Source organism: Sciurus vulgaris (genome assembly GCF_902686455.1).
Source record: "Sciurus vulgaris genome assembly, chromosome: 1".
Taxonomy (NCBI): Eukaryota; Metazoa; Chordata; class Mammalia; order Rodentia; family Sciuridae; genus Sciurus; species Sciurus vulgaris.
Genome location: NC_136461.1, coordinates 96,735,698 through 96,750,291, shown reverse-complemented (window position 1 = coordinate 96,750,291; position 14,594 = coordinate 96,735,698). Strand labels below are relative to the sequence as shown.

At 37.5% G+C, this 14,594-nt stretch overlaps 1 protein-coding gene across 7 annotated transcripts in view; it reads right to left on the bottom strand.

The window, feature by feature from the left end:
* Positions 1 to 4,101: 4,101 nt before the first annotated feature.
* Positions 4,102 to 14,594, bottom strand: part of NTNG1 (netrin G1) — a 408,943-nt gene continuing 398,450 nt past the window's right edge. For all 7 annotated transcript variants that reach the window (XM_079132939.1, XM_079132936.1, XM_079132937.1 and 4 more), the window contains one exon: positions 4,102 to 8,416. In XM_079132939.1, coding sequence (XP_078989065.1) covers positions 8,169 to 8,416 — 248 coding nt within the window. In that variant the 3' untranslated portion in view covers positions 4,102 to 8,168. The remainder of the gene's footprint in view (positions 8,417 to 14,594) is intronic.

Below are 14,594 nucleotides of genomic sequence, written 5' to 3'. Positions count from 1 at the left end.
ATAGAATAAGTGCAATGTAGTATTTAAAATAAAGATGGTAAAAATACTTAACAGTACCCAGCTCAAGACTCTCAGAAGGTTAGCTGTGTCATTGGTATTACTGTTATTTTTTATCACCATAAGTATTTTTCCTTTGATCTTGTCACTGTTGTGAGCACCATGTCCAGTCACGTGTCACATTCAAAACTTTAAAAGCATTGCATTTGTTGCCTTGGGGCACTTTCAGAAGGAGTTACAGCAAGACTTCAGGCTGAAAACTTACAGAAAGTTATGGAAATGTGGAATAGGAACATGAAAATATCATCGTGATCATCACCATCATGTGCTTCATACTCTTCCTAACATTTTACAATTAATCAAGTAATTTCAGGTTTATTAGGTCCTTTCGAGTTTCACATTAATTCTAGAGAATGAATACTGTTAGTCCCATTTTATAGATTAGAAAATTTGATGTTCAGAGCAGTGTTGTCCAATACAAATATAATGTGAGCCACATATGTAATAGTAGCCACATTAGAAAAGGAAAGAGAAACGGATAAAATCAACTCTAATAATTTATTTTATTTAATCCAATATATCCAAAATATTATCATCTCAACATGTAATCAATATGAAAATTATTAAAGAGATCATTCACAGTCGTAAAAATTTGTTTTGTGTGACGTGTTTCTTACATTCACAGGCCATGTCAGTGAATGAACTAACTGCATTTTAGTGCTCACTAGCCATGAGTGGCTAGTGGCTAGTGTCTAGTACAGATCTAGAGGATGGAGTCAGAAATAAGTAACTTGGAGCACAGCCTTCCACTCAGGGAAACACAAAGACAATTGGAAAGACCTTTGCTCCTGATCTCAAGCATCTAAGCTAGAATAACCATAAAAACAAAACAAATCAGCCAAAACCAAAATGACTTTGTGTTGCTCAACTCAAGCATGTTCCAGTGTCTCACGTATTTTATTTTTTGTAAATTTTATGGTTAGTGTGTAAAAGATAAGCTTGAAGATCTTTCTACCAAAATTTCTGCAATAGAGAAATCAGAGTGAATTGTGCTTCTTGTAACCTCAAACCAAAATCAGAACCAGCATTATTGTAGAATTCTTCAGAGTATGATCACATTTTCAGTGATAGAACCCGACTCATAGATAGGAATTTAAACCTGTGGGTACTATCTTCTAAGAGGTAAGTCTCAAATCATTCAAATACCATTTGCCTCTAATTAGAGGTAGTCCTCACTATCGTTAATACAAGTATGTTTTTGTGAATATAAACATTTAGTGTGCATTAAAGTGAGAACTTAAATGAAAGTCTGTACCTATTTGAATTGAATTAAAATGATGCCTAATTGATATAATTTCATTATCATCGAATTGGAACCAGTTACATACATGAGGATTTTATTAACAAAACATTAATGCAAATGTTTAAAATTTTCAGAAACAGAGATTCTTCCAAGAGCTTTACTTGGAATGCTTTAAGGGAACCAATATTCTTCAGAATCTAAAGGAAGGTTTAAGGCCCAAAAGATGTGAGTCTCCACTGGTCCTATGTGATCGAATGACATATACACCAAAGTTACCAAGATATTTTGATTATTTGGCATTCATGCTGTAGTTCTGAGCTGGGACATTTTCATTTTTACTTTATACTTTGCTTCCAGAAACATGAGCATATTAGGTCCATATTTTTAAATATATATACATATACACATATACATCCATATATCTACAAGAGGTAAAATAGATGTTCTTAGCAGCTCAGGTATAGATAAGGTCAGCATGAAATGAATAAAGGGTTGATTGCTGAAAACCACAGTTTCAAATATCTGAGGATCATTGTCATTTATTTCTTGACAACAACTTATTTTTTGATGAGACCTTCCATAGTTGGCGTAAATCTTAATCTTAGGCTTCAGAGCAGTCATTCTTATACCTTTAGATCTTTTATAAATTAAAAAAAATTTTTTTCATGCCTAGAAAATACTAAGGATATCTGCACACAATCTAATGTATAATTGAAAACATTTCACTGCTTGACAACCTCCATTGCCCTCCCCAAATCTGATTTGAATTTTAGGTGTAGAAGTCCTGTTTTTAAGAGTCACTACTATAATGTGTTGTGCTGGGTCTACTTGGCAGACTGAGAACCATTGATCGGAATGCATTTAGGTTTGACTGCTTTCCCAATTATGAATTGTAATTACACAGGATGTAAGCATGGGTTTAAGTGGTTGTAAAACTGCTCCAATACTTGTCATGCTATTAATTTAATAAACTGAATATTTAGCTAGGGTCTTCATAATTTCACATCAGTGGACTGAAAGATTCTTGCAAATGTTGTCATACTATATTTGCAGCGATCCCCCCTTCCACTTTTTTTTTTTTTTTCCAAAGGGAGAGAAAAAGAGACTGAGAGCGATGACACTAATCTCTTTGCCTCTAGGTGTTTATCACACCATGAAAGCCAAAACAATTACTCAGGGCTTCATGGGGTAGTCAAGACTGGTAAATAGCAAAATGTTATTTCCTTGGAGGATGTTTGCTTGCAGTGTTTCTCAGTGGCAGAGGGAAAACCATTCCCCAACAGGAGCAGCCCTCCTTCTGAGAGCAAATACAAACGAACAAAAATGACATTATGTTCTTGCCTGCCTGGGGCAAAAAGAATCACCTATTCTTAACAGGACTTCAGGTGTGTGATTTTCTGCCATTTTCTTTCTTTTATTAGATTAGAATGACTGCCCCTTGTAAAAGCCAAGCTGTAATGTGGTACTATCAGGCTGGCTGGAGGATACAAGGGTGGTACATTATGTCTTTTAGGTAACTTGACACATTCTTGCCATGCAGGAATTTCAGAATCTATTCAGACAGATGTTGGAGGGGTAGTAATTATTTTTTCTCTTTCCAGTCAGTAATTCTTCTTTGTAGATTTCATAGTTCACTAATTAAATAACAGTTAAAAGGGTTGCGTCTGAGAAAATGGGACCAAGTTAAGAAAATGGGGATTGTTTTTTACTTCCAATCCTCTACAGTTTGCTTCAGCCAGCCTACCTAAATCTTTAGTGTTAACATAATTAGGTTTTGCAGAATAATGGCCCATTTTACCAGCTATCATTTCAGGTTAATAAAAACATCACATAATTTTAAATGTTACTACTCCATTTTATTTGCCCATCAATTAAAAGCAACTTTTGGATGATGGGAGAGGGCAGAGGGGATCCCAGCATTTATTAAATGCTCAGCTATTGAAAAACATCACCCCCTAAAATTATCTGAGTCCTTTTACTAGACTTATTTTAAAATACACTATAAAAATGTAGCGGGGGGAAGGATTTTTCTCCACAATAGATCTCAAATAATAGCATTTTATTCAATATTCATGTGTTTTTCACAGATGTTATTTTCTCATTTCTAGTTAAGTGCAGTAATATGATTTATACAAGAGATATGTCTGCTTCTTAGTTATTTGATTCTTCAGAGGCATAATGAAGATGGTTACATGTGAGTCACACCTTACCAGGTGTTGAGAAGAGTAAAAGTTCTCTATGTTCCCAAGATTGACGATGAAAATTCAAAATATGATAGTTGGCACTCCTAATTCTTCCTGACATCATATTATATTTATGTGTAGCTTATGTGGGGAATTTTTTGGCATCTGTTTTAGGTAACTAAAGGAAAAAGCTAGTTTTATTGTAAAAAGGTAAAAATACAGCTAAAAGTAACAAATCATTCTCTATGGAAATGGTCAGAACTGTCAGAATGTTTATATCAGATAGATATTTGATATTTCTTATAAACAAGATTGATTAGAATCTACTGCTGATTTCCTGAGGCAAAGAGGGTTGTTCATGAACAGACATTTGAATCAAAACCCCAGGGGCATCTCTTCTCTGTATATTTTATTCCTATACATTATAAAGGTCATCCCATTAGATTACCTAAGGGGGGGAAAAAAAACTTAGAGTTTCACCTGGTTGTTCATACTATTTTAAGTTATGTCTTAGTCATTAGCCTTATCAATAAATGCTCGGAATAAAGTAACTGGTAAGAAATTCAAGTTCAGATCCCTGAAGCTGAAGCTTTAAATCATGTGGGTCATAAACACCTACAGAGGTCTAGACATGACATATATATATAAAACACAGTTCAAAGTCCCCTCATATCCTATTCAATCCTGTGAGCACAGAAACTGTTAAATAGGTATTTTATTTGGTGATTAACAACAGGTAAAGTACAACAACCCATTTTCCATATAGCACAGTGCATCCCATTTCAGAATGCCAGGTCTTCACATCCCAATGTTGCTGAATTATTGATGGTGGAGAGGGAAGGAGATGGAACAAAATTAATAATTTCAGGATTTCCTCACAGCTGCCCCAGTTCATCTAAAGTTCTTTAAACTCAGGAAGGCTACAGTTCCAAGACAAGGTGAGGCAGAGCACAAATATCAGAACAGTCAGGCATGGTCAGTGCCCTTCTTACAGACTGTACCTTTCTCTGTGTTACTTGGGCAAGTGTCTGGCGCCAGCTTAGGGACCCAGCTCAAGGACACCTCAGGCAGATCCATCCCAATTGTTTATAGAACCCAAGGCCAAAGTATTAATGGAGGCCCACCTGCCATGTGCCTAAATATTTGGAAGTTACACATTAAGCTAACAAAGTGCTTATAAAAATGTCCCATCTGGCTACTTTGACACATATGCTTTCAGAACAGTTGGAAGCCCAGGAATAGGTTTAGAATCCTTGCACTGCTCAGAGATCTGCATTTCTTTTCCACACCTCACCCCTGCCTCTTCCAGCCCCATGCTCTGGGATTCTGGGTTTCACTTCAAGGGACCTCTCCTTGATCACAGCGAACACTCCAGGCCTGGGTACTAATCTAGCCTTTGCCACCCCTCATGTCCAGGATGTGCAGTCATGATGCTGCCTACTTTTAGGAGTGCTAACCACCAGAGGAAGCCCACACATGCCCAAAAAGTGGATGGAGACACCTGAGTAGGCTAGGTGATGGGGACAAAGCTGGAGGAGGGTGAGAGTGGGAAGCGAGGGTCCCTCTTTGCTAGGACTAATGTTCTACCTAAGGCCACGTACAGGTCTGAAATGAATCATCCCCATATCATAGCAGGGCAGATTTATTATTTTTCTATAAATAGCAACACTTTCTATATATCTGAACCTTTGTCCCATTTTTAAAAGTTTTATATTCATCAGTACTGTTGATGGAAAGAATCATATTTTCATTATGTGGGACCATTAACAGATTAACTCATGCACAAAACTGTTTTATCCCACCACTATGGGCCTATCCAAGTGGAAACAGAACAAAAACTAGGACCAAAGATGGAGGGAAAACTCAGTACCCCCCTTTTATCCCAATCCTATTCTTGGGACATAATATTGTAGATGAAAACAGATTTGAAAGGATGCTAGAAAGCAGTAGATAAGTAAAATCCACTAAGTTGGGCTTTCTTCAAAGGAATAGGCCTTTCAAAAGAACTTGAGAATCCACATTAAAAAGAACATTTCATTTCCATTTGTTATATACCTAAAAGTGAAATTTTATTAAAAGTAGATCACATCACTTCAGGATATTCAGAAATCTACATCTAAATACACTGAACACAAGATATTCCTCATCAATTTAGATTCTTATACTCTCATAGAGATAAATGCAGATGAATTTGATTTAAATCAGGCCTTCATTAAATTTTAGAATTAGCTTTTGGAATCCCACGTATTGAATTGTGCAGTGTCTGATTCCTGAGCATTGTGACAAAGCCATCAGTGGATAATGATAAAGTGCATCGTTGCCAGAAATAACACAGTCTGCCTTTGGTTTGTGCTAATAAAGTATAATACAACTTAAATTCCAATTTTAATATTAAAAATCCACCTCATTATAAGTAATCTCAAACTCTGTATGCTAGTAGAATTTTCATGTGTATTCTTTGGTGAGCCTGAAATATAATTTTCTGTTTATGCTTCTAATGTAAATCTCCAATTTCTGGTTGGCCACTCTGGCACTAAGCCAAAGCTCTAATTTATTTCCATCTTTTCTTATTTCTTCCATCAAAAGAGACTGTTGGTTTGAATAACAAACGTTCAATAGACTTAGACGTGGGGTGGCAGGCAGGACAGGCATTACCTGTTTACCTTTTATTGCCTTCTTTGAATTGGCTTTTCTGGGAACAAAACCAATAAGACATGCTGTTCCTTCATCTAGTTTTGACTCAGGTTATTTATCAGAAAACGTTCCCCCTGTTTCGCAAGGAGTGGCAGCAGAGTGAAGAATCGAGACTGGAACTAGGCTTCCGAACTAACGCCGTTGTAGGTTATTGCCTACCAAGTCATGTAGGACTTCATTGTCCTCAAGACTCAGGCTTGGGCTGATAATTGTTTTTGATTCCAGGAGATGCTGCTGCTAACACATCTGTAACCTGTAGGACAACAGTGTGCCAGGAATGGAATATGCACTGTTTGAGCCTCTTCAAACCCTTGCAGTGGTTCTTCCCCACCCGCCTCCACTTGCTGTTTTGTACAGTAATTGGCCTAATAAAAGGCAGAAACAAGAATTTATTACACCTTGGGCGGTACTTAAAACAAACTTTATTCTCAGAAACAGCAGTTATGTCTACTTGCTGCTGTATATTTTGATATTTCATTTAAATACTTAGTCTGAATATATTCAAAGTCAAATTGCTAATCACTCAATTTCCCTGCTACTGTCCTGGTTCCCCAGGTGGCCTCTTATGATACTCCATGTAAACACTGTATTTGGAAAGATACATAGATCAACATCCCTAGAGTCACATGATCACCATCAGTCTGAAAATAGCATGACTCAAAAATAAAAGTCTCTCAGTACTCTGCCAACAGGCTTTGGCATAATCTTGGCAATCATTTAGATATTTCTTTCTTTCTTTTCTTTTATATTTAAGTATTTATTTACTTTTTTTTTTTTTTTTTTTTTGCTGCTATAATTTTTTCCAAAGAGGAAATAGTCTCATATTTTGCAGAAGTTGTCCAGGCTAGTGAACATCAATCCATCTTCCTGGGTACTAAATTCATCAGTTGAATGTGCTCAGTCCACACAGAATCAGTAAAATGAGTGTGAAACCGCTTGGTGGCTGTTCCTTTCATCTTAAGAAATTGAAATACAAATTCCTGAAATTGTTTATGCAGGAATTTTTATTCTTTAAATCTTCCAGTGTTAAAGCAACAAGAAAACATTTAGAATGTCCTTTGGTGGAATCTTATTACACTTGTTATATATGTAAACGGATATTCTTTGATGCCAGCACGTTCGTTGCCCTTACAGAGAAATCTCTGCACAATGAAACAAAACAGAACGAAATAGGACAAAATAAAATGTCAGTCTTTGCTGATTCGAATTAGATACATTAACAGATTGTCTGGTAACACAAATTGGCAATAATACAAAAAATCTACATATTACAGTATTTCAAGAAAAATAACTTCATTTGAATACAAAAGGATAGATACACTTTCTTTTCTCCTATAGCCACTCTCGTGTAGTGGGTATGAGCTCGCACTGGGTGACTCAGTGCTGCTAAGATATACAGGGGTATGACTGGCTTGCGCTTCTGGAGGGGGCTGTTACACATGTGCGTCACTAACATCAGACAAAGAAATCTTTCAACCAACAAGGGTTACAGAGCAACGTTCACTAAAGCACAGGTTGGAAGGGATTCAGGGACTGAAGCAGGCCAATATGGCAGCTTGTAACAGATTTCCTTATACCCACAATGCACCTGACAGCAAAGAATGCTTCTATTTGGTTGGTCCACACACTGGGCAGAGCGGTACGAGGGCGCACCACGTTAGAGTAGCAAATGTTTCTAGGTTGGTTGGTTGTTTGTCTTTCCTGTTGGGGGGCTGTCACAGCCTTTCCAATCCGCAATAAGCTTTGCAGCTGGCGATGTGATTTGCAGTGATAATATCAACAGCTGCCAACTCCTCTGGAGTCAGAAATTAACAGTCTTGACTCCGATGTGCTGTCCACGTCTGAGAAATATGGCTTAGTTCAGTTAGGCCTTCTTAGTTTGTACGTTGTGTTGGAGTGGGGTGTGTTTATGTTTCCTATGTTAGTAGCAAATGCTTGGGTCGTGTTTGCTTCCCCAGGGCACAGGCCTGTCCAATGGCTGGATGCGATATCTAGAACAGCAGGGGGTTGGCTGTCCCCAGCAGCGCGGTCAGCAGCAGCAGCAGCAGCAGCAGCAGCAGTGCTGGGGAGCCCTGCGGGGGCGCCCCCTGGCTGGAGTCGGAGCTGCAGCTGCCTGCCTCCTCGCACCGCAGCTTCTCGCAGAGGATGCCAGTGTATGCGGCCGGGCACAGGCAGCGCACGTTGTTGTGGCACGTCCCCCCGTTCTGGCAGTGCAGGAGCTCGTTGTCGCAGACATTCGCTGCAGAATGAGGGGGAGGGTGGGGGGGAGGTGCGGGGAGAAGAGGCAGAATCAATTTAAGTTCATCTGGTACATCATGTTTTCAGCTTAAAAAAAAAAAAACAAAAAACAAAAACTCTATCGATCTTGTACTCCCCCCTCCCCTTCACGAACTAAGCATGTGACTCCAATTTTCCAAACAAATGTAGTTTGCTGCCTTTGTTTTTATCATATTAGTCCTTTTCATATAGATTTTTGCTGTAATCTTGGATATTATCATTGTCCATTTCAGGCTATTGAATACAAAGTAATGCAATACTCCTGGCTTGGCAGTTATCTTCTCTTCATGGAACTGAGACCTGTTGTGACCTCCTGGGTTTTTAAAGGACAAGTCCTGGGTACAAGAATGTAGAGCTTTGAAGCCAGATGAGTGGTATTTAAAATGCAAAGCAGTATTGCTACAGTGACCAAGACCCTCTAGGGAGTGGGCCATTCTCCCCACTTCTTATTCCAGCAGCTGCGCATGCAGACAGAGCCCAGGGGGAAGCATGAGGATGAGGGTTAGGGATGTAGTGAAAGTACATGCTCCAGGCAAGCAGCAGCCAGATGGGAAGAGGGAAGGATTGTTTCATGGGAGGGATGTGAGGAAGAGCAGTCACATTTGTCCCTGACAGCCTATTAGGATTTTTATCACCTTGTAAATATGGGAAGTAGAGCCCAAGGTTACCTTGATTTCTGGGAATAGTAATAAATGCAATGGTGAAACCCTGATTACCAAAATTTCATTACATCCATCAATTAATAGATTCAGTTTGAATAAAACCAGACAAGCTCTTTGATACTAAAATTCATTCACAGCCCTTGTCATGTAACCTTACCTCTAATAATTTCTTATATCTTGAAAACTCTGGTTATTCTCATTAATCCTATGTCTCGGATTCCTTTAGATAATCAAGGTTTCACTGATTTAGCAGAATGTTAAATGGAACCCAGGGAAATTAACACAACAACAAAGAGTAAAAGAGCCAAGAACACTTCCCAGCAACAAATGCTGCTTAAGCACTTAACATATAGACCACTCTGGAAAGGGGAGGTGGGGTGGGCAGAGCAGAAAAAGCAGCTTTTAATAAATTATAACATCCTTTTTTTTCATTTAACCAATTGTCATCGTCAAATTTCCCCAGAGATGCCACATGAATTACATACACTCTCTCTCTCTCTCTCTCTCTCTCTCTCTCTCTTTCTCTGATGCAATGTTACTATTAAGTGCAAACTGTTTTTATTTTTCAAACTGGTTTTTAAAGGTAATTTCAACCCTTTAATAACTCAATAGAGAATGTTGCCTTGACCATTAATCATGTTTAATAGTCCTGTCACCTTCAAAAAGAAGCTTCTTACACACTAACATGCTAATGTTCTGTGTGTAAATGAACTGAGAAAAGATGGCAGTGAATAACCACAGAGCTAAAAACAAAGTGCTCCAAATAGGACCCTGTTTGATCATCTTCTTCCACAATCTCTTTGTGACCTCTAAGACAGCTGCATAGTGTATAGGCAAAACTTTCAAATGTATCCACACTTATTATTTGTGAATGTCAGGAGTGACTGACTATTAAGGGCTACTAAATCCTTGAATGACACATCAAAGCAGTGTCCCATAGATTCTTATGTCTATATAAGCTATCTCTCATTGATTGGTTTAAAAACAATAAATATTAGATCCAAATTATAATATTTTAAGAATCATGCTTAAAAATGTCAACATCTATATCTGTGAAGCAAAGTCTCCAAGTATGGCATGATTAACCCATGGATGAAACCAACAAAAGCCATTGTTTTTTGACTGTTATTAATTTGGAAAGCATACATAGGGTTTCAGGATTATGTTTTGCTTACACTTCAAGAACTATCTATTTAATTGGGGCAACATGGAATAAACAGATGCAAATAACTGTTTCCTTTTAAAGATCCTCAGTGCTCTTGTTCTGGGCAGCAGATTGCTGAATGGGATACTTCCTTTCATTTGGTTACTAGAGGTAGGAAAATATCTGTTCCATCAATATCGATAATTGCTTGCCTTGAATAATTGAGAAGAAATCAATAGTTAATTAAATATCACTCCCCCTTTTTTTTTAAAAGCTATTTTTCTTGTTCTTGGTCCTGAATGTAAATCAGTTTTTGAACAGAGGTTTCCTTTTACTTTTTTTGAGAAGCTGGTGATTAAGTTAAAATGCAATACCTTCCCTACATTTAAATGATCTACTAGCTGGTTTTGATGGTTGGGAGAAATTTAATAAATATTAAAGGAACAGATGTAGCCCAGGATTAATCATCTCATGGTTTGGGGTAATATATTTTCTGTAGGACATAAATAGAACTTTTTCCCCTGCCATACTAGGTATCAAACCAGTTAGGCAAATGGCAAGCTCTTTACCACTGAGTTACATCCCCAGTCCAAAAATAAATAAATAAAATTAAATATAGAATATATTTTATTACTTTAGAATTTGCTATAAAACACATTATATTTGATTTCATGATTGAATATTCCTCTTAAAGTTCTACAAATGTGGAGTTTAATGTGTGCACAACTTCTCTGTTGGAATCACATGCTAGAAGCACATTTAAACCTAACTACAGATCTTACCTGGAATTCTTAACCCCATACTCCATCTTCATGTCATTTTGTACCAAAATTGTGTTGGTTAATGAATAAACTCAGTAGTTAAATATCACAGAGCTCTTCCTCAGCATTTAAAACCTTGTACTAAATACCATGAAGAAAATAGAAGAAATATAAAGCACGATCTCTGCTTTTAGGGAATTGAACTTGGTTGGGAGGATAAGATATATACAAGAAATGACCTATTATTAATTTCATTAAAATAACCTTATCAGTTCCATTCAGCTCAACCAATGTCTGTTTTGTGCCAGGCATCCTGCTAGATTTTATGGTTGTAATTCTAACTGCCCTAAAGGAGCTCATTGTTTGGTGAAAAATAAATGAAACATAAACAGAGATATTATGATGCAATAAAAAAAAGAATACAAAGGAAGTACTTGCAAACTTCTAGGGGAACTCAGATGATGATGTAAATAATTGCTTTGGGAAGATTAGGGGAGATTATATGAAAGATTATATTTAAATAAAGGTATATATCAGACAGATACAGGTAGAAAGAGCATATGGATAGGGATACTGTATGAGTAAAGTCAAGGAGATATCAAAGTGCTTTGTTAGGTGTTAAACAATTTGTCTCTGAATTCTAAATCCACCCTTCCAATGTTGAAACCAGCACCCTGTAGGTGTCTGCTGGATTCCACCAATAAAGGGCACTAGAGGGAACAGAGAAGGAAGAAGGAATGAGGACATTTCCTTGATCCTGTTTGGTGGCTCTTCTTAACACTATTACCCCAGTAATGGCCCTTCATCACAATAGCAGCATTTGGTTTTAGTGCTCAGCTCTATTAAGAACTAGCCTTCTTTCACTCTTGAAAATTCTAGGACCAGCCTGACAGAAACTTTTTCCCAGAGGTTTGAGCCCCAGCTCCAAAGGGCCTCTGCTCAGCATTTCAAAGGTACAGGTAGCAGTCAGATATTGTCCCTCACCAGAGGTGCACTTTCCGGGTCTATGATGTCTCTCATCCAAACTTTTACTTTCTGAAAACGCATCCTCTTTCCTGTAATTCCTCAACCCAGAGTGAAAGTCTCTACCTGTGTGAGCAGTTACTATCTCAGTGTTACTTAGATGTCCTACTGTCATTTTAAAATCCTCAGATACCTGTGCATCCATTTCCTTTAATAAGTTTCCTCTGTTGAAATATCTAGCATGATTTCAGTTTTCTGATGGGAGCCTGACTGAGGGACATATGGAACATGTGAGTGAACAATAATTGCACTATGGCTAGAATACTGGATGTGTAAAGGGAAAATGGAGGTGGGAGTGACAGGTTGCACCCATAAAGGGTTCTGAACGTTTTATGTAGTACAGTGCAGAGTTCAGGTAATAGGCAAAGGAGAGTTGTCAAGGATGCATGAGCAGGGTGGCCTTCTAAAGGGAAAAAAGAGACTAGGCCAGAAGAGGATGGACTGGAGGCAAGAAGACCAGACACCTCAACAAAATGGGCTGGGGTAGGTTAGAGCAATTGGGAGAGGAAAGAAGGAACAGATTAAGAGACAACTTATATGAAAAGGTAAGATAATGTCTGTGGTTCTTGTTTTGGGCATGTGGATGTGTCACAAAGAAATTTACTAAGAAAAGGAGATAGGAGGAAGAGTTTGGTTTAGAAAGAAGAGAACTTTTTTGGGACCTATTGACATTGAGGAGCCTAGGTTCTTCTGCAGGTGTTTTGCTATTAATTGGGGAGAAACTAAGTTGTTTAGGAGATAGTTCATCCTGGAGATACACATTTTGAGTAGAGGTGGTAATAGTCATTGTTACAAAAGATGAAGCAAAAGAAGTAAAAGGTTTCATGCTGGGAGACTATAGACCAAGTAATGAGGACTGCAGCCAAACATGGAAGAATATCAGCCTCTAAGCCATTAAGTAGAGCAAGAAAGACTGTGAAGGATGCAGAGGTGTTTGCTGAGAGCATTAAACGTTACATCTTCTAGAATTCTATCACATTATGACAGAGTTCCAAATACAAATCAGCTCACAGATAAAATAAAACTAGGATGGGAATAGTAATTATATTGGCCATCTAAACTGTAGAATCAAAATGCAGTCTGCAAAAAATAAAATTAAATAAAACAAAAAAGAGATTGTTATGGTTTGAATGTCTGTCTCGTTCAAAACTCATGATGAAATTTAGTTGCTGTTTTAACAGTATTAAGCAGTGGGATCTTTAAAATATATCCTTATGAATGAACAGAAGCCAGTATCATGAGAATGGGTTTGCAGGAAGGAAGAGCCTCCTTGCACTCTCTCTCTTCCCTTCCACCACAGGACACCTTCCCACCATGTTTTGACCTAGCAAGAAGGCACTTACCAGTTGCTGACCCTTTCATCTTGGACTTTCCAGCCTTCAGAACTTTGAGTCCATAAATAACTATTTATTATAAATTACTCAGTCTGTGATACTCTGTTATGACAGCACAAAATGAACTAAGACAGACATGTCTTATTTAACCATGACATTCCTTTGTACTCATATTCAGAGTTCTCAACACAAGGTTCCAGGCATCCACCACCAGTTGATAAGAGTTGACATAAGGATAGACACCCATTTGCAATTTTGGCATTATCTCTATTTCATCCTGCATGCAGATGTATACTGAAGATCCAAATGGGAATTTCTACCCAACATGCAAATTTTAGTTATAACACTCTACTTGGTGCTGTTCTATGTAGGTTGGTCTCAAACATGAAATATTTTAATTATTTTATAACATTTGTTTTAAACTTATCCAAAGTATCTTTTTATTGTTATTGACAGTCTAAGAGTGTCTTCTCTCAGTAAACAGGGAGGTTCATTTTTAAATCCCTTATATAACACTTGATCCAGTATTGGATGCAAATAGTTATTTGTAAGATACTATTCTTTTGTTATGGTAAAATATGACTCTAAGAGTAAAAAGTAATACTTCTTTGGTAGTAGCTTAACTACCTTCTAAAGAATTCCTTTTACTATCAATACAAACCTTTATTAATGGTGTATCCAATATCACATGACATAGCCTATTGCAATATTAAAAATGCTTCCAAATAGGGGGTCCATGATAAGCTGTAGATGAGATTACAGTATTAATGTTGGACTCAAACAGTTATGTGGCCAAAAAATGAAGGGTGGAGTCCTGGTGGAAAGGCTGGTCAGCAAGTTGCTATAACAGCTCCAATCACAGCTTCAGTGAGCAAGCCACAATAGCAGCTATGTAAGTTCTCACAATTGCCATGAGTTCATAGAAACACTCAGAATTTCCACAGAGAAAGAATAGGAATGAACATCATTTCTTCCTCTTTTATTTATATTTATTTTTCTAGTATCTTGGATGAGGAGTCATAAATTATTCTTTAATTTGAATTTGTATGTGTTTCTTTATTTTCACATACATTTGCTCTTCCAAAACTGCAATTTATTTTCAGAAGGTGAATTAAAAGACCTTGATTCTTCTTCCCTGTATTAGTCCTTTCTGGAAGGTTTGGAAAAACAGACCTATAGATGGATCCCATATGTTCAAAGAGAGCACCAGCTAGGA